Source organism: Protopterus annectens, chromosome 6.part0 (genome assembly GCF_019279795.1).
Source record: "Protopterus annectens isolate FY-2018-M chromosome 6.part0, PAN1.0, whole genome shotgun sequence".
NCBI lineage: Eukaryota > Metazoa > Chordata > Ceratodontiformes > Protopteridae > Protopterus > Protopterus annectens.
In genome coordinates, this window is record NC_056737.1 from 783,803,204 (window position 1) to 783,822,871 (window position 19,668).

General features: G+C 43.1%; 1 protein-coding gene across 4 annotated transcripts in view; it reads right to left on the reverse strand.

Annotated features, from left to right (window-relative positions):
* DAAM1 (dishevelled associated activator of morphogenesis 1) overlaps nucleotides 1–19,668 on the reverse strand; it is a 3,124,549-nt gene that overhangs the window by 869,539 nt on the left and 2,235,342 nt on the right. For all 4 annotated transcript variants that reach the window (XM_044074460.1, XM_044074457.1, XM_044074458.1 and 1 more), the window contains 3 exons: nucleotides 9,198–9,531; nucleotides 3,374–3,484; nucleotides 3,171–3,274 (listed from right to left, as the gene is read on the reverse strand). In XM_044074460.1, the coding sequence (XP_043930395.1) occupies nucleotides 3,171–3,274; nucleotides 3,374–3,484; nucleotides 9,198–9,531 (549 nt within the window). The remainder of the gene's footprint in view (nucleotides 1–3,170; nucleotides 3,275–3,373; nucleotides 3,485–9,197; nucleotides 9,532–19,668) is intronic.

The window sequence follows — 19,668 nt, forward strand, 5'->3', positions numbered from 1 at the left end:
CAAAAGGGCCTTACAGAAACAGATGCTTGGTGCCAGAGCCATGGGCTCAAGCTCAATGCCAAGAAATGTACAGTTATCCCCTTTGGGGAAAAAACATGTACCCATGAATTACCACATAGGTGGCAGTACACTAAACACCGAAAGTGTGATAAGAAACTGAGGGACTCAGGTGGACAGTGGTCTCACCTTCAATAACCACATCACCACAACAGTCAGGAAATCCTTCTATGTGGCACACCTCATCACTAAGGGCTTTTCAACCAGAAAAAAGGAGGTAATTTTGTCCCACTGTACTCATCCCTCATTAGACCAATTATAGAACACAACGCCCCATTTGGTATGTACCTCTCAAGACATCTGCAACAACTGGAAAGGCCGCAGAAATACCTCACTAAAAGAATCACAGGCCTAAAGCAGATGCCCTATGCTGACCGCCTTAAAAAAACTCCATCTATACTCTCGCATATCGTCTACTCTGAGGCAATCTTTGCTTAACATACAAGGCTATGTCAAATCCAGAACTGTTGGACATGCTACACTTAAAGAAATCCCAATCCCTCAGAGCCACACGCTCCAGGGATCTAAACCTTGTCATCACAATAAACAAAACATGCTGGAGGGATAGGTTCCTGACCCAGAGACTCCCCAGACTCTGGAATAGACTGCCCATACATGTCAAGCAGAGCATCTCTTTGGCCCTCTTCAAAAGGAACCTTGATGACTGGATGGGAGAAAGGAAATTCACCCCAGGGATCACGTCAGTCACCCTGCTAGACAGGGGTCCAGGGAAGTAACTAAATTGGAAAGAAATAGCCAAGCAATTGTTATGGCTAGGCTTGTATAGGCCCTAGGGCCGACAGCCTAGTACCAACCTATGAAACACAGACCGAAAATATAAAGTAAAAATCTGCAGTCTGTGATAATCTGGACAGTTGAGTGATGTACCTAAAGGCTACTGCAGCTATGAGGAATTTGAACATCTTCTGTTAGGGGTAAGTTTATCTTACACAACTGTGCTTTTTAGTGGGAATACTAGATAGGGTTACCCCCTGCTCCCACTTTTATTTGTACTTTATTTAGAGCCATTATCTACTTGAATTAGAGTTGCTCATATCCAGGGCTGTGGTTGGAGGCAAATCCCTCCTAAAGTATCCCTCCTTGTAGATCATATGCTGTAGATGCTTAAACAAGGGTACTATAACTTATTTCTATTAACTCTCCAACCTCCACCCTCACTTTGTATTGTCAAGCTCTCTAGCTTGTCTCACACTACTCTTCATTGCTATTTAGTCCTGTCCTTGTAATTGCCCTCTATCATCTTTGTTTTACAGAAGATCCTATGTTCACTTCGTACAATTAAGTTGCTTAAAGTATTTTAATGCTTATTTAAATTTGATAGTAAACATATCTATATATACACAATATTAAATATGCAATAAAATATTACATTAAACTTAATAAATATGTTAATAAACAGTATAAAGGCTATTCTTTTCAATAAAGTAAATCAAAGGGAAAGCTAAATGCTAATGTGAAATGTGAAAATTTGACTTCTTTTAAGGCCCGTTGTCATTAACCAATATTTATTTCAGGCTTACTAGAGGGGTGGTAGGGCCTAAAATACATTCTGCAGACAGGTCCTTACAAATGCACGCACAGAAAATATTCAACATAAAATTCTGGTGCCAAGATAAGAGGTGTTGAGCTAACAGAAGGTGGGCTTCAAATGTCTTACAGTAACAACTGTTGCAAAAAAATGTTCTTCTTAACAAGTAAATCCATTTACTTCCTTTATTAACTTTTCCAATTTATCCAGATGTGAGATATCCTTTCAGCCTGAAAAAACATTCACCTATTATTGCAAGTCCTCCAACAGAAACGCCACTTCCACAACTCTGAATATTTATGTCAGAAAAAAAAAATAGAGCACAGCTTCCCAAGCACAGCACATATTCTTGTACAAATACAAGGCTTCATTTGTCAAGAAGGATCCACTGCATCATAATCGTGAACTAAAGTATAAAATAAACTGGCAGTGATTATATCCTGCCAGCAAGTACATTTACTTATTTAAATGTAACTACAATCATAGACTGATAAAAGGACAGTTTCCTTTGCACTTGCTGAAAATTAACAAGGCACAAAATAATAACAGTCATAAAATGCTGTATATTAAGTGACAGACAGATCTCAATGTGAAGCAAGTAGAATGAGTGAATTTTAAAAAGGTGATGACCATAAGGACTACCAAGGTCATCTTCACTAATATCACATTTTTATGTTGCAAACATATTGCCAACTATTTTCCTTCTAATGCAGATTACATTTTCAACCTCAACTGCCCCATCACAACAGTAAGGCTGAATACATCATACCCAAGCAGCATCCTTCTCTCTCCTATCTGCTGAAGGGGTATAGTTAGCAACAAAGGCTGAGATGAATGAACTTCTCTGGGAGATGAGTGAGGTACAACTGCACTGTGTTTTAACCTACATACGCAGAATCCCCACAGTTAATTTAAGACCCATTCTTATATTTACTACTGCTAACTAACATATATTATGCTTCCACTACAAAGGTATGTGAACTTGACAACAGACAGTGGATAAAATAACCAGCTTGACAGAAAGTTGACAAAAGCCATGCTGATAAAAAGAAACTCCATTATAGGATGGGTGCGGGGGGTTGGCGAAACCAAGTCTCCATACACCACACCTATAGCAAGAACAATGGCTTTTGGATTTCTTTACTTAAATCACTAGAAACCCAAAGATGCAGAAAACTGCATTTCATCTAAATATTTTTTCATTCACTTTCTGTTGGTCAAAATTATTTAATCATATATATATTTTTAACTATACAAGTAGGTAGTCTTTTTCCTATTGCAATGCCTTCCATCATGACTTCGGTGCCAATATTACACAAGGTACAGCACACTACTCATCTGCTGAAGAATGCAGACAGAAGCATGCTCAGTCATGTCACTATAGTGAATACAGGATTAAAAATCATTCCAAATAAAATGTGGCACTTTTATGTGTAACACCATTTTCAACCCTTTGAGCAAATGGCTCAGTCCTACACTTGCGTATAACTGCTGTAACACAAACGTACAATTCATCGCATCTTCAATGCATACACACAGAATTCAACACAATGGCTCCAGTTACCTGTCTAATGTTGAGTTGTCATGTCCTCTTAATTTGTCAATGACTGGCTGGATTCCTAGCATCAGAAACTCATATCTAAGGTGGAGTCTGAAGTCAAGACTGTCCTAGAAGAAAAATTATAGAAACGTTAATACTCATATTCATTCAAAGAAAATGGCTTAGAGGATAAACTCAAAACCACTTTTGATAGCATGAATGCTTACCTCTCCAGCACCTTGACTTAGGACTGCATTAATAAATGACATAATTGCTGTCTTAAGGCTGACCTCATCTCTGTATCTTCCTGTGTTTCTGTCCAAATCATTGACTAAAGTCTTCAAATGCAAACAGGACAGAGAAAGATATAAGGAAAACATTAATTCATACAATAAAAGTAGAAAATACACTGAAAGGTAATAAAATGTGTACAAAGACTTCTGAACCAGAAGTAATAATTTTAAAATATTTGTTTAATCCTGATCCAGAAGTAATAATTTTCCAATATCTGTTTAAAATATCTTACTAATTCAAAAAGAGCTCTCCTCTGAAGCTCCAAAAACTACCATAAAATTCGCCACAGTGCTACTATTCTTCTGAATGTACTTAGCTGCCTCTATCACATCTCATCTCAATTCTGACTTCCAAAGATACAGAGCTTTGCAGACTGTGAGCACGGCTCATATTTGATTCCCAATTCATGAAAGTAAGCCAGCTACTATAAGACATTGTCAAGTCTGGGACTTACTACATGACAGCACGACTCCACCCTTGTAAACTGCGACTCTTAAAGGTGTAGAAAAGTTTACACTGTATGGCAAATGGTATACAAACTAGTTTTTAGAGATCACTGAAAGTGGAACACCAACTTCTGGAAAAAAGTTCTCAATGCACTTCAGTGCATATAAGTGTATCAGTTGACAAATATACCCAAAGTTACTAAAACAAAGCAGTATTTAAATATATAAATTTTAAACTGAATAGAACACAATAAAGACTACCTTAATACAAATCAACTTTTTTCCAGATCATGTGTCATCACTGACCATGTTTTGATGGCATACATGAGAAAAAGTCTTGAATTCATCCAAAAGTTTAGGAGACTGGCAGTGTGTGTGTTGTCTGAGCCAGAATTCAATTATTAAGTTACATTAATTGCTATGTTTTCAGTCAGTAACTGGCTGTAGTGCAGACAACAGAATTATTGTATTCAGTGATTTTAATTTGGAATAAAAAAAAGAGGTGACTTTATACCTATTCTACCCAACAATTATGTTTTGCAACGGTAACGCTTTCTACACATATCTCCATGGAATCAAAGAGACTGGCCAAGTAGTTGCTTCTTAAAAATTTTTCGAATTACAGACTTGCAGCAGTTATCATTCTTCAATGCAATCCTCTTAGCCTTTACTTTTATAATGGGCTTAGGTTTGGTATACGACAACTTATGCCAGCATGTTGATACATATGACTTTAGTACTAAAACTGAACAAACTAGAGGTGTTAAAATAAATTATTCTTAGTTTTTATTGGATGCTGTTTTTTGTTGTATTTATTGATACATCTGACTTGTTTGCAGTGGTTTAAGTAAACCTGGCCATATTGAGCACCTGTTTTGCAACTTCTTCCATTTTGCAAGGAACACTGAAATATTATTACACTGACTATCCTTTTCCTATTCTTTTATGCATGTGGATTGCATTTAGATTTCAGTAACCAAATTTGACACTATTACTTACAACTGCCTTTCAATGGATGATTCCAAGTGTAATTAGTAGATGACAGATTTGTTCCCAGACTGACAATGTACACAGCAGAGGATCAAGGAACAGACACCAAGTGTACAGGTGGAGATTGCTTACAGTTTAATGCCTTAACCAAGATAAACCAAACTATCAACATGAGTACTTGGGGGGGGGGGATTGTCAACTAACTCCTTTTTTCTATGCACTAAAGGCTTGCCTTTTGTAGAAGGAAGTTTTCAGTTGAGTGGAGAAAACAAGTACAGTGTTATGCATTCTGCTGCAACACACACAGCTGGACCTATGATGAAGAATGTACTGACAGTGATGTGGGACTATGAGAGACAGCCAGGGAATAGATTGACTTCTGTGCTTTTGGGCAATGTTTTAAATTACATCAGTTGTGCCATAATGCTTCATAGTCACAACTTAACTTAAAACAGTACCGTACAAAAGAGGACAGTTACTAAGTAGCTAAAAGGTAACCAACTCCACTTCACCATTACTTGAGGCAGCAATTGTGCCTTCTATGACCCCCCCCCCCCTCTCATACATTCACAAACTTTCTTGTAAGTTCTAGGTGAGTACTAGGCTAATGATCTCAGTGGGCCTTTTTAAGCTTAGCCATGCATCACAAGAATCAAACCCTATATGTTGGGTCCATGAGGTAAACACTTTAACCATTATGCTAACCTCCGCAAGGGCTGTAATTTTTGTTGGTTGCTATTATCAACATTTATTTATTACATTTGTACTGCTTTATAACTCTCCACGCCTCTGCTGAATAAGGCTCTTTATAGGCCCAGTTAGAATAAACCAGTAAACAAATGCTAATACATTTGATTACTAGCAATGTCAAACTGGAAGCCTTTTTTAGGCAAGGCTCAAATTCTAAACCTACCACCCTAGAACAAAACAAAGGAAAAAAACTAAGGGTAATGCTGCTCAATGCCAGAAGTCTCAACCTCAAGATGCACGCACTCGAGGCCCTTCTCAGTATGGAGAACATCGATGTCTGCGCTGTGACAGAAACCTGGTTCAAGGCTCCTGAGAGCACCCCAGCACTATCAGGTTTTACCTCATATCATGCGTTCCGGCCCCAAAACCTGGACAATACCAAGAAAGGAGGAGGGGTATCCATATTCATCAAGGACACCCACACCTCAAGATTGGTGGCATCGCACGATGCATCGGAAACCATCCAGGTGCAATTAACCATAGGCAAGACTGCTCTGCAATTTGTAGCATGTTACAGGCCACCCTCGCAAACTCAGGAACCTCATATGGCCTTCCTGAAAACACTGGAGGGATAAATGTATCTCCGAACACCATCATACTAGGTGACTTCAACTACCCTAATATAGACTGGGAACACTACTCAAGCCCAAACACTCTAGCTCAAAAGTTCCTGGAATTCATAAACTCAAATGCCATGGAACAACTAGTCACCATCCCCACAAGAGGAGAAAACATACTTGATCTCATCATCACGAACATGGGAGCACAATGTTCAATGCCGGAAGTATACCCCTCACTGGTGAGATCTGATCACAAACTAATCTCGCTGGAGGTCCTCATCCCGCCCCCACCCGAAATGAAAAAGACCACAGTAAAGAACTTCTCGAAAGCCGACTTCACACTTCTAAAGACTAGTGTGTTCTCCTTTAAGGCCCCTGAGCCGGCGGTTAACATTACTCAAACCGCTGAATCACTTACAAATGCCTTCTACCAGCACCTGCAGGGCTGCATGGATCAGGCAATCCCAAACAAAACAAAGACTCTTTGTACCAAAGGCAAGCATCCAGTCTGGTGGACCCCAGCCATAAACAAACTCTACAACAAAAGGAGAAAGCTACTACAAGATAGAGCAAAATCCTTAAAAGGTAAGACACCGCTGATCACTATAAGTAAAAAGCTAAGAGCTCTCATAAAATCATCCAAAGCTAATTTTGAGAAAAAAATAGCTAAGGACTCTAAAGACAACCATAAGGCATTCTTTAGCTATGTCAGAAACCTAGGAGGAAACTCCCAGATATGCTCAGAATTAGTTCAAAATGATGTGAAGATTACTGATCCTACAGACATTGCCAACATACTGGCTGAAAGGTTCAGTGCAAACTTCTCCCCTCCCCTAAAGGAGAGATATCTATACCAAATGATTGTAGACCCACAAACATCTCTAACGCCCAGGTGAGAATTGCTCTCTCCAAGGCAAAGAACACAGCATCCATGGGACCTGATGGTGTCCCCGGCTGTGTGCTCCATGAACTCAACGAGGAATTAAACCCACAGTTAGGACAGCTGTTTAATCTTAGTCTCACCTCCGGATACATTCCAGGAGTGGCGCAGCGACTGTGGTCCCACTCCACAAAGGCGGTGCCTCCACCGACCCTGGAAATTACCGTCCCATTAGCTTGACAAGCCTTATCTGCAAAGCCATGGAGAGGATCATAATGGATCTCATAAATAAAGACATAGGGAACTTGCAGACTTTGGATCCAACCCAGTTTGGCTTTGTCATAGGCAGATCATGCCTTCTAAACTTGGTTGACTTTTTTGAAACAGTCACCAAGGCCATTGACGAGGAAAAGGCAGTCCATACAGCCTACCTAGACCTGGCAAAGGCTTTTGATACAATACCTCACTCGGGTATCATTGAAAAACTCATCAACTTAAATGTAAACCCATACATTACAAGATGGGTTGCAAACTGGCTGAGTGACAGAACCCACAGGGTCAGAGTTGCTGGCGCCATGTCAGACTCAAAGCCTGTCACAAGTGGTGTCCCACAGGGCTCAGTCCTGGGCCCACTCTTGTTTGGCATCTACTTTTCTGAAGTACAAGCAAACACAGGAGGGTTATGGCTGACAAAGTTTGCAGATGACTGCAAACTGGCCGTAGTTGAAAACACATCCGACACAGATATCCTTCAGAAGGGTCTCACAGAAACGGATAACTGGTGCCAGAGCCATGGCCTAAAGTTAAATGCCAAGAAATGCATAGTCATACCCTTCGGGAAAAATAAGGTTACCCCTAGCTACCATATAGGTGGCAATCCCTGAACACAGAAGAAGTTATTAGGGACCTGGGAACCCAGGTTGACAGTAGCCTTTCATTCGACACTCATATTGCTAAAGTAGTTAGGAAGACCTTCTACATTGCCCACCTTATCATGAAGGGATTCACATCTAGATCAAGGGAAGTCATAGTCTCCCTATACTCATCACTCATCAGACCAATGATCGAGTACAATGCCCCATTCGGAATGTATCTGACCCGACACTTGCAGCAGCTGGAGAGGCCACAAAAGTTCCTCACCAAAAGGATAAAGGGTCTCAAAAATCTGTCTTATGCTGCCCGACTGAAAGAACTCCAGTTATATTCAGTTGCTTACCGCTTGCTCAGAGGTGACCTATGCCTGACATACAAGGCCATGTCAAACCCAGATTTGATGAACATGCTTCATCTCAAAAAATCTAGATCCCTCAGAGCCACAAGGGTGGGAGTCTTAAACCTCGACACGGTTATTAATAGGACGTGCTGGAGGGATAGATTCATCACCCAAAGACTCCCTATGCTGTGGAACAAAATCCCGGTTTATGTGAGGCAGAGCACCTCGCTGGCCTTGTTCAAGAGGAATCTTGACCAATGGATGGGAGATCGCAGATACACCCCAGGGGTTACCTCAGTGTCACTGCTCGACAGAGGGACAGAAAAATAATGGGCATAGTTTCTCCAAACTAAAGGGGTGGCGTAAGCCACAAAACTATGGGCTAGGCTTATAAATGCCCTCGGGCAGATAGCCTAGTATGAACCTATGAACCTATTTTCAGTGCAATCCCTGCCAGAAATTCTCCAAACAGTACAAAATGATGTACAGTTCTGTAATGCTATTACATCCAGTAAATTATGGTGCGATTCGTGACACTAAATACTAGCTGCCACACATTAGGCCTGCAGATTTTCTCCTCACTTGTCATTTGCTCACAGGATATCAAACAATAATCTTCATTCAGAATAATTTTACACACTAAATTTAGAAGATAGGTCCTTTTTTCTGTAGTTTATTTTTAGACATTTGGTTTGCAATATTTTAAGTACTGCTGAGATCAATAAATCAATACAAGAGAGAATAGCAACATGTCAAATGATAAAGAACTTTTCCAATAAATTCTGCTTTCTCTTTATACATACATATATCTACACACACACACACACACACATACATATATATATATAAATGATATGTGCATTTATTAAAAAAAAACAGCACATATCAGTACTTAAAATACTCAAAGACAAACAATACCTGAAATCGTGTTCTTTCACTTGCATACTTCTGATAGTGCAACATAGAAGCCAGTACTTTTCTGTGACCTCCAGGTACCAGGCACACAGCACCCATGATCTCCAGCACGGCTACCTTTGTCTTGATATTCTCTGTGCTCAAACTCTGAGCAATTACATTAATGCTCTCAGGATGGGCCAAGACATGCGCTCTACCCTGAGAATTATTCATTAGTGCTTTGATGCATCCTATTAGCGAGGTATGTATTCGAGACTCTGAAATCTCATAGTCCATGCTTTTTAAAAAGTTTAGAATGCATGTCAAGCCATCTAAGTCAATAAACCGGGTTACAAACCTGTCAAGAAAAAAAAGGATTTAAAATACACATATCCTCGAAGTAAGTCAACAGAATAACACTTCAATGAATACAAGTGATGTACTTAAAAAGTACAGTTGTGTACACTTACCATAAATGTAGATATTTGAGTGTATTAACTGTTGCACCCTTCACACTTGGGTTATTCTGCCAGGGGAAGCCCTCAGTCGGCCCAAATACCAGAGGCTTAGTATTTCTGCGTCGGTTGCTGTCGCTCCAGGACTGACGTCAGTTCGTCAGTGATATAAAATCAGGCACCCGACGCCATTACATCAGTTTTTCTTGCCCCAACTGTCAGGAGCCCCCAAATAGGGAGCCAGGTTAAGGTGGAAGACCACCACCAGTAGAAAGTAAATACCAAAAATTCCCTGTCAGGAGAGAGGAAGAGGAGAGAGAGAGAGACAAAGGGGATGGAGGGTGGGAAACCAGGACTGCAACAGTGAATACACCCGAACATCTACATTTATGTTAAGTGTATACAACTGTACTATGTTCTTCATGTTTCACTGTTGCAGTCATCACACTTGGGTTGATTCCCAAAGCTGGAGAAAAGGGTGAAGACAGTCAAGAAGACTGGAGCTGGTTAGGATGGCTTACAAGACTAGAGTGGCAAAGCCTGCCCTGGATTTGGGGAAGATAGGCGGGTGGTAATGTTTGGTGAAAGTATGAACAAAAGTCCATGTTGCAGCCTCCAGGATGTTCCTGGTGGGGACCCTTCTGAGAAAAGCTGCAGAGGTGGAGGATGCCATGATGGAATGCATCCTGACCCCCTTTGGGGGAGGTTTCCCATGCTGTTTGTAGCAGAAATGGATGCAGTGTGCTATCCATTTGGAGATTGTTTGGATAAGGCCGTGCCCTCTGGCCCTGCTGCGAAGCTGACTAGCAATTGGTCAGTTTTTCCTAAAAGATTTAGTCCTATCCAGATAGAATCTGTCTGTGCACATCTAGAGAGTACAAAATCCTTTCACCCTTGATTTGTGGGTTAGTGAAAAAGGTGGGCAAATGAATGGATTGGTTGAGAGCCACACTGGACACCACTTTAGGCATGAAGGACGGGTTAGTCTTGAGAGAGACCCTGTCAGCATGGAAAATGATGAAGAGCTCTACAGCCATGCGTGCTTGAAGCTCTGAAGCTCTTCTAGCTGGAGTGATGACCAGAAACAAGGCAGTTTTACAAGAGAGGAATTTTTAACTCTGCTGAAGCTGCAGGTTCTAAGGGGGTAGGGTGAGCTTTCCCAACAAAAAGTTAAGGTCTCAAGCTGGGGTAGGAGCTCTTCTGGGTGGCCTTAAGTTGTTAGGCCCTCTTAGGAACTGTTTGATGAGAGGGTGTGAGAAGAGAGGTGGCTCTGTAATGTAATGAGCACAGATGGCACAGGCATGAATTTTAATAGAAGAGAAGGATAAGGATAGACACCTGTGTGGTAGGTCTGCTAGGTAAGCCAGGATGAGAGGTAGGGAGGGCTGTGCTGTTTTGGCTCCCTTAGTCTGGATCCAGGTGCAAAAACCTTTTCCACTTGTCAGCATAAGATTTTCTGGTGCTGGGGCATCTGGCCTCACATATAACATCTAGGACTTGTTTGATTAGGCTGGCAGCTTGAGGAGAGGTCATGAAATAAGCCAGGCTGAGGGTCTGCAATTGGGGATGCATGAATTCTCCATTCTTCTGTGTCAGGAGTGTTGGGATCTGAGGTAGGTGCCACGGTGGCAGGGGTGACAGGCTGTGCAGCAGTGGGTACCAGTGCTGGCGTGGCCAGTCTGGGGCAATCAGGATTGCCCTTGGTTTTTCCTCCCTTATTTTGAGCAGTACCCTTGAAATGAGTTGTAGATGGGGAAATGCAGGAATTGCGCTAGCAGGTGTATTTGCATGGCTGAGGCCGTGTGCCACAGGGTAATGGCGAGCCTGCAGAGAGGATAAGAGTGAGTCCCTCCCTGCCTGTTGATACACATCACTGTGGTGTTGTCTTTTTGATCAGTAGAGGCCCCAGGGAGAGTAGGGGTCTGAAAGCTGTTAGGGCATGCTGAACAGCTAGCATCTCTTTTTGGCTGATGTGCAGATGTATTTGATTTGGGCTGCAATGGCCCTGACTGCACCTGCCGTCCAGGTGTGTACCCCAGGCATAGTCTGATGCGCTTGTGGTGAGGGTCTGGATGGCATGGGGTTGTGAGAAGGGAGGTCACTTGTTGTGGCTGCATGCTGATGCCCACCAAAGAAAATCTTTCCTTAGACAGGGTATCATTGGTATAATAGTTTTCTTTTTAGGTACCATTGTAGTTTCCTCATATACAGTCTGGCATATGGAATGAGTAGACTGCAGGAGGCCATGAACCCTACAGCTTGCAGCATTTTCCTTACGAATAACTGGGTTCTGGTGGCTAGCTCAGAGAAGTAGTCTGTCAGGTAGGCTTGTTTTTCTGGAGTAATGAATGCCATCTGGGATGCTGTGTCCAGGCTTGCTCCCAGGAATACAATATTTTGTGTGGGGACTAGTTTTGATTTATTTTCGTTGATAGTATACCCCAGGGAGGTCAGTAGGTCCTTTACAAAGGTCAGGTGCTGTAACAGCTTTTCCTGACTGTCTGCCTGAATCAGGCAATTGTCTAAGTAGGGGTAAATTTGAATATTTCTTTGTCTGCAAAAAGCAATGGCTGGAGCCAGGCAGTTTGTGAAAACTTTGGGAGCAGTGGATAAGCCAAAGGGAAGCGCAGAGAACTGAAAGTGCATAGACCTTGCCCTGAAACGTAGACATTTCCTGCAAGATTCCCTGATTGGGATGTGTAGGTAGGCCTCTTTTAGGTCTAGGGTGGCTAACCAAGCATCCTTGGAAGGCATAGGAAGAAGCTGCTGGAGGGTGAGCATTTTGAATTTTGGTATCATTAGAAAGGTGTTTAGAATAGATAGATCAAGGATTGGGCGCCAGGTGCCCTCTTTTCTGGTTACCAGGAAGAGTCTGGAATAGAAACCTTGGCCTATCTGGTCTGCAGGAACATTCTGTATTGCCCTCAGGGAGAGCAGGGAAAGAACTTGCGTTTTGGCCTCTGCACACTGGTTTGGAGGAAGATCTGGGAACCCTATTAGGGTTGGCAGTGTGTGGAAATAAAATTTGCATCCCTGGGACACTATGTTGAAGACCCATTGGTCATTGTTAATAAAGGCCCAGTTGTTTGCATGGAGGGAGAGTTTTCCTCCTAGGGGAACAAGCAGGTGGGGCAGAGGTAAGGGGTGGAGGTGTAAAGTCATTGTGAGTTCTTACCATAAGGGAGTGGCTTAGCACTCCCTGCTTTTGAAGAGAAGGAACTCCATTGCTTAGATCTCTGCATTCCCTGGGACTGCTGTCTGGGGGGGGGGGGGGGGCTCTGCTTCCCCTGGGTCTGGGCTGAGCTGGCCTGGAGGGGACCGGAAAGGACCAGTGCTTGGAGGGGCAATGCCTACTGAACCTCAGAGGGTGGACCTGTAAGAAGTCTAACTGTCTGCATAGGTTTAGCTTTTTCTTCCATCTTTTTTAAGACCTCTTCTGCCTTGGTGCCAAACAAATTGTCTTTGTTCAATGGTGCATCCAATAATTTTGATTTGACCTGGTCTAGCAAGGTCTGTTCCTTAAGCCAAGCATGCCTTCTAAGGACAGAACCAGTGACTGTTGCCCTGAAAGATGCTTCTAGGGCGTCAAAGCCACATTGCAAGGTGTGCTTAGTAACTTGGCTTTCAGAATGCATAAGCTGTTGTAATTATTTTCTACACAAGCAGAAAAGGAAGATATTTTTTGTTTGAGGAGTTCCATGGTATGCTGTTGATATTTCAGAATGTGGAACTGACAATTTAGTGCTCTAATAGAAAGAATTGCAGAGGTATATACTTTTTTATCCCATCTGTGTAAAGCTGGGGAACCCCTGTCTGAGGGAGTGGGAGTCTTAGCTGAGGTTGCTTTAATTCCTTTAGGTCCTTGGGAGATGACCTCTGGGTCAGCAGTAGGATTTTTGAAAAGGAATTTGAGAGAGTCAGGGACTCTGTAGTACCTGTTAGGTAAGGGTGTAAGGAATCAAACTGGATTCAATAAAAACATCATCCACAACATCCAGGACAGGAGGGATGGCTAAAGGTGTGCGCTGTGATAAATCTAATAATTCCCTGTGTCTTTTTTGACTAAGAATAGCCCTGACATTCCCATTGGAAATGCTCCCTTAAAGTATGTAGGGTTTCACCAAATGAAAAAATCCTCAGATGGAGAGGCAGAAGGAATGGATTCTTCTACATCAGAATCCTCTTAAGCAGAGAGGGGTTGCATGTCTTCATATTCAGCATCAGAGTCATCGGACGCCTGTTCAGATAAAACTACAGGGGGAAAAGTCTCTTTTTCTTTTGGAAGGGGTAGCCTGGCTTCCCCTAATAAGCATAATAAGGTCTTCTGTCATTTTAAGCATTTGAGATTGAGGCATGGAAGCAGGTGCCTGAGCTTGGATCGTCTGTTTTCTGGGTGTAGTTCATACCCTGGGCCTTAGAAGCTCGGTAGTTTTAGAAAGAAAAAGAAGTTATGTACTCACCATAACATTCCATCTGAGTAGGTAAACTTCATTTGTCAGCAACCTGTGGGTTACGGATCCGAGCCAGCAGCATACCAAGCAAAAAGTTCTGAGCTCCAAGCTCCTCCCCCTTACCCATACTACACTGCAACCTCCTTCCAATCCTCAGATTACGTTTGCCACCTGCACATAATAACAAAACAAACTAACAACCTGAGACACCTGACTCAAGGACAAAGTAAAGCTCATAAGTCTGAACCTCGAGCTCAGCTAAATAACCATGAAGGTCAGGGGGAAGGAGGGAGGGACGGTTGCTGACAAATGAAGTTTACCTACTCAGATGGAACTTTATGGTGAGTACATAACTTCTTTATCTGAAGTAGTTAACTTCATTTGATCAGCAACCTGTGGGACAGAGTCCCCAGCTACCCGAATCTTGGGAGGCTCTTAAGGAAGGATATTCCAGAGCACTGCAGAGTCAAAGGCAGCCCTTCCTCTAGATACCAAATCCAGTTTATAATGAAAGATAAAGGTGTGAGAGGATGCCCAGGTAGCCACTGAACAAATGTCATCCAGGGAAACTCTAGACCAGAATGCAGCAGACGTTGTCATAGAACGCGTAGAATGAGCATGAACCCCCATTGGTTCTGGTAAGCCAGACTCTCTGTATGCTTGTAAGATACAACTTGAAATCCACCTGGCAAGAGTCACCTTAGAAACTGGTTTCACTAGAAAAGGCTTAGCAAAGGAGACAAAAAGTTGATCAGATTTACGAAAGACAGCCACCCTGTGCAAATAAAAACGTAACTGTCTGTGAACATCCAGCAAATGAAGTTTACATTCTCCTTTGTTCTGGAAATTAGGGAAAAATACAGGCAAATTAATGGACTGATTAATGTTCATCTCTGAAGCAACTTTAGGGAGAAAGGAAGGATTAGTTCTGAGAAATACCCTATCCTTATGAAACACAAGGTATGGAGGTTTGATACAGAGAGCCTGACGCTCCGACACTCTCCTGGCTCAAGTAATTGCTACCAAAAAGGCCGTCTTCCATGACAAGAACTTCAGATCAATGGAAGCTGTGGGTTCAACGGGAGGCGCAACTAACACCTGAAGAACTAAGGTCAGATCCCATGGCGGGGATGAATTTCTAACAGGGGGTCTCAAAAGAAAAGTGCCTTTTAGAAAGATCTTACAAATTCTGGCAGCAGTGAGGGAACCAAAGTTGTCCCCAATATGAAAATGGGAAATGGCAGCCAGCTGGACCTTCACAGTAGATGAGCTGGCCCCTTGCTGAAAAATATGAGACAAAAATTCCAGTAGCTCTGAAATAGGTGCGGTGAAAGGATCCAAGTTCTTTTGTGAAGCCCAAATTGAAAAACGTTTCCATTTGCTACTGTAAATCTTCCTGGTAGAGGGTCCTGTTAGAGGGTATATGTGCCGCCACCAGGATAGACTTGACTCGGGGAAGAGATACCGGGAGTCCTGGCAACTAGGGGAACTGGATCAGCCAAGCTGAGAGCTTGAGACCGTCCAGGTTCGGAGGAGCCATTCCAGAGGGATGAGAAATCAGATCCAGAATGAGATCCAAGATCCAGAGTGGAGCTATGAGATGAGACCGCAGGCAGGGAAACCAGACTTGACGAGGCCAGAATGGGGCTATGAGGATAATCTTGCTCCCCAACCGGCGAGCTTTCTGCAGAAATTTTGTCATAAGCGGAAGTGGAGGATACGCATAAAGAAGACCGGGTGGCCAAGCATGGACTAGAGCATCTCTGGGGGCTTCTCCCAAAGGAGGAATTAGAGCAAAAAACTCACTGCACTTCGTGTTGGAAGGCGATGCGAAGAGATCGCAGCAAGGCTGACCCCACTTGAGGAAGATCTGTTCCGCTATGCAAGGATTCAGAGACCACTCGTAAGGAGGGAGGATAGTTCTGCTCAATTTGTCCACCAGTATGTTGGACCAACCCAGAATGTGCGTGCTAACAGGAAGCGGTTGGTGGAGATAGCCCATTCCCAAACTCTCATGGCCTCTTGGCAAAGGGGGTAAGACCTGTTTCCCCCATGTTTGTTGATATACCAGACCACTGATATATTGCCCGACTGGATAGCAATAGTCCCCGGAGGAAAAGAGGCATGAAGGGCCTGCAACGCCAAAAGGACTTCCCTCATTTCCAGGACATTTATATGCAGTACGGTCTCGGTCCGAGTCCACATGCCTTGGACAGTCCTGTCCGTACAGTGCCCCACCCACCCTAGGCGGGAGGCATGCGTGGTCACTGTGGCCTGGGGCAGTGACATAACAAAAGGTTGTCCTTCCTGAAGGGCTCGGGATTGAAGCCACCACATGAAGAATTTCCTGCAAACCCTGCTGAAGGGAATAGGGAAATCTAGAGGGTGGTGTAGAATAGACCACTGGACTTGCAACATCCACTGTAGAACCCTCATGTGCAGACGAGCGTGAGGAATCAGACTGATCGCTGCCGCCATGGACCCCAAAGCTCTCAGAACTAATTCTGCTTTGGGAGCAGGGGACAAAGAGAGCTAGCACATGCAGAGTCATGCTGTGAAGTCTGTCTGACATTAGGAAGGCCTTGGCCTGGAGGGTATCAATTCTGGCCCCTATGAAGTCTAACACTTAAACAGGCTGGAGGAAAGACTTCTTGACATTTATGGTTATCCCCGACCGGGGTGACATCCGAAGGAAGAAATCCCTGGCTAGAGAAAGTAGATGCCTGCTGGAGGCAGGGAGAAGCCAGTCGTCTAGGTACGGGAAGACCTGTATGCCCTGGAGCCTCAGGTGGGCCGCTTACAACTGCCATGACCTTGGTGAACACCCTGGGGGCTGTGGTGAGACTGAAGGGTAGGACCCTGAACTGGTAATGACTGGCCCCTAGCCGAAAGCGGGGAAACCTCCTGAACCGTCTTTCCATGACAATATGGTAGTACGCATCCTTGAGGTCTATGGAGCACATCCAGTCCTCCTCCTGTAAGAGGGGCAGGATGGACTGAATCGTGACCATCCGGAATTTCTCCTTGGCAACGAAAATGTTCATTGTTGACAGGTCGAGAATCGGCCTTAAGTCCCCCCTTTTTTTGGCACCAGAAAGAACCTGGAGTAGATGTCTGATCCGGACTGGTCTGGGGGCACATGCTGGATGGCTTTTTTTTCTAACAGCTTCTTTATTTCCAAAGCCGCGGCCTCCCTTTGAGTGTCTAATATCAATGTGTCTGTGTTTTGGTTTGTAAAATTTGAAATAAAAGCTTTAAATGGAATACAAATCTCTGTTATAATTGTAAAAATAAATTAGAAAATAGTATATATACTGGTAGGTCTGAACAGTGATTATGGTACTTGGGGGGTGGGGACAGAGAGAAAGAGAGACAAGGATTGGGATATCGCTGCTAGGAGCCGGATTCCTTACCCTGCATAGCGCTCCATTTGTCCCCGATCCAGCTTTGCTGACTCTGGATGTTTATGCTACAACAAGGTCAGACTGTCCTGAGTGATATCAGATGGAGCAGCTATTTGTGATATCAGAAAGGATAGCTATTCAGAATAACAAAGAAGGCATAGGGAGGTCACAAATGAGATACAGGATATAAGAACCCCATAGCATTTTGTATGCAGTAATATTTCTGTATGACTTGTGGGTTATTTAACAAAAACTGCTGCAGCATTTATTCTTTCTTTAATTGTTTAGCTTTACTAACTGCAATAAATAATTAATTCACTTGTTAACAGCCCTGGATTTAGCAATATATTTTAAACATGCTGCATTTTGGTAATATAATTTCTGAAATGCGTGCTTTACAGCCTCCAGCTGCAAAGGGGTTGACATATGTCAGGTCATGCAGTCTGCATTATTTGGGGTGCTGATCAGAACAGTCTGACCTTTGGCATTCTGTATGTAGTTATCATTGCGTACTACTGTGAAAGTCGTCTCTGCAAGATTAGATTGTAAAGGATTTTAGTATTTAGTGAGAAAACTGTTATCCTGGCAGTTATAGCAGAGGATTAAAGCTCCAACATGTTACCAAGCTGCTTCCTGTGGCATAGGTGCAGGGTTTGAATCTTTCCACCTTCATTTACCTACTTTTGTCATTGTTTGTCAGCATCTACCTACTGCATAGCTGATCTAGTTCAGGAAACATTATGGTACTATCACCAGCACACCAACCTTTTAATGTAACGTATGCAATATATTCTTTAAGGGCAGCAGGCACTGCATTTATAGACAAAGCAATGAAATGCAAAGTTGTTTGTCAGCAATAATCTACACATTAGTTATAGCTCTCTTTTCATGTGGATTATTAAGATGACTTTTACATCTACAGATATTGTACATACTGACTTGGCATACATTACTGGGTAGTTAATATTTCTTATGCTATCATAAATACTCTTCTATTTAAATGGTGCTACACGTGGCTAGATCATATGGTATGTTGCTAGTGAGCTTTATAGTCTTCATGTAGTTCATCCAAAACTGCCAATAAAGTACATAGGTTCATAGGTAGGTACTAGGCTATCTGCCTGAAGGCATTTATAAGCCTAGCCGGGATGTGCTGGTTTTCGCTGCCCACCTTAGATTAGTTCCCTGTGCCTCTGTCCAGCAGAGCCATTGAAGTGATCCCTGGGGTAAACTTTCTGTTTCCCATCCACTCATCAAGGTTTCTCGAAGAGAGTTAGCGAGGAGCTCTGCCTAATGTAGATTAGAATCTTGTTCCAGAGCAAGGGAAGTCTCTGGGACAGGAATCTATCCCTCTAGCACATCCTATTTATTGTTGTGGTGAGGTTTAGATCCCTGGATCATGTGGCTCGAGGGGATATGGTTTTCTTTAGGTGTAGCATGTCCACGTCTGGGTTGGACATGGCCTTGTATGTCAGGCAGAGATCACCTCTGAGTAGGCGGTATGCAACTGAGTACAGCTGGAGTTTCTTCAGTCGAGCTGCATATGCGTCTGCTTGAGGCCAGTGATTGTCTTGGTGAGGTACTTCTGTGGTCTTTCCAGTTGTTGCAGGTGTCTTGTAAGGTACATCCCAAATGGGGCACTGTACTCTATGATGGGTCTGATGATTGATGCATAGAGAGGCCCAATGACATTTTTCGATCTGGATGCAAACCCTTTTGTGATTAGGTGGGCCACATAGAAGGATGTTCAAACCACTTTGGCAATGTGATTATCAAAGGAGAGGTTACTATCTACTTGGGTCCCCAGATCCCATATTATGTCTTCCATATTTAGGGGGCTACCACATATGTGGTAGTTTGTGGGTACTTTGTTTTTTCCAAAGGGGATGACTATGCACTTTTTGGCATTTAGCTTGAGGCCATGGTTTTGACACCAGGTATCTGTCTCAGTGAGACCCTTTTGGAGGATGTTTGTGTCAGCTGGAAAGTCAATTATAGCCCCTAGGTTTGCAGTCGCCTGTGAACTTGGCCAGCCACAGTTCTCCTGTGCTGGTCTATACCTCTGAGAAGTATATGCCGAACAGGAGGGGTCCTAGGACTGAGCCTTGGGGAATGCCACTTGTAACTGGTTTAGATGTACATGTGATTTGTTTCTTCATAACAACTGGAGTGTTCAAAGACAACA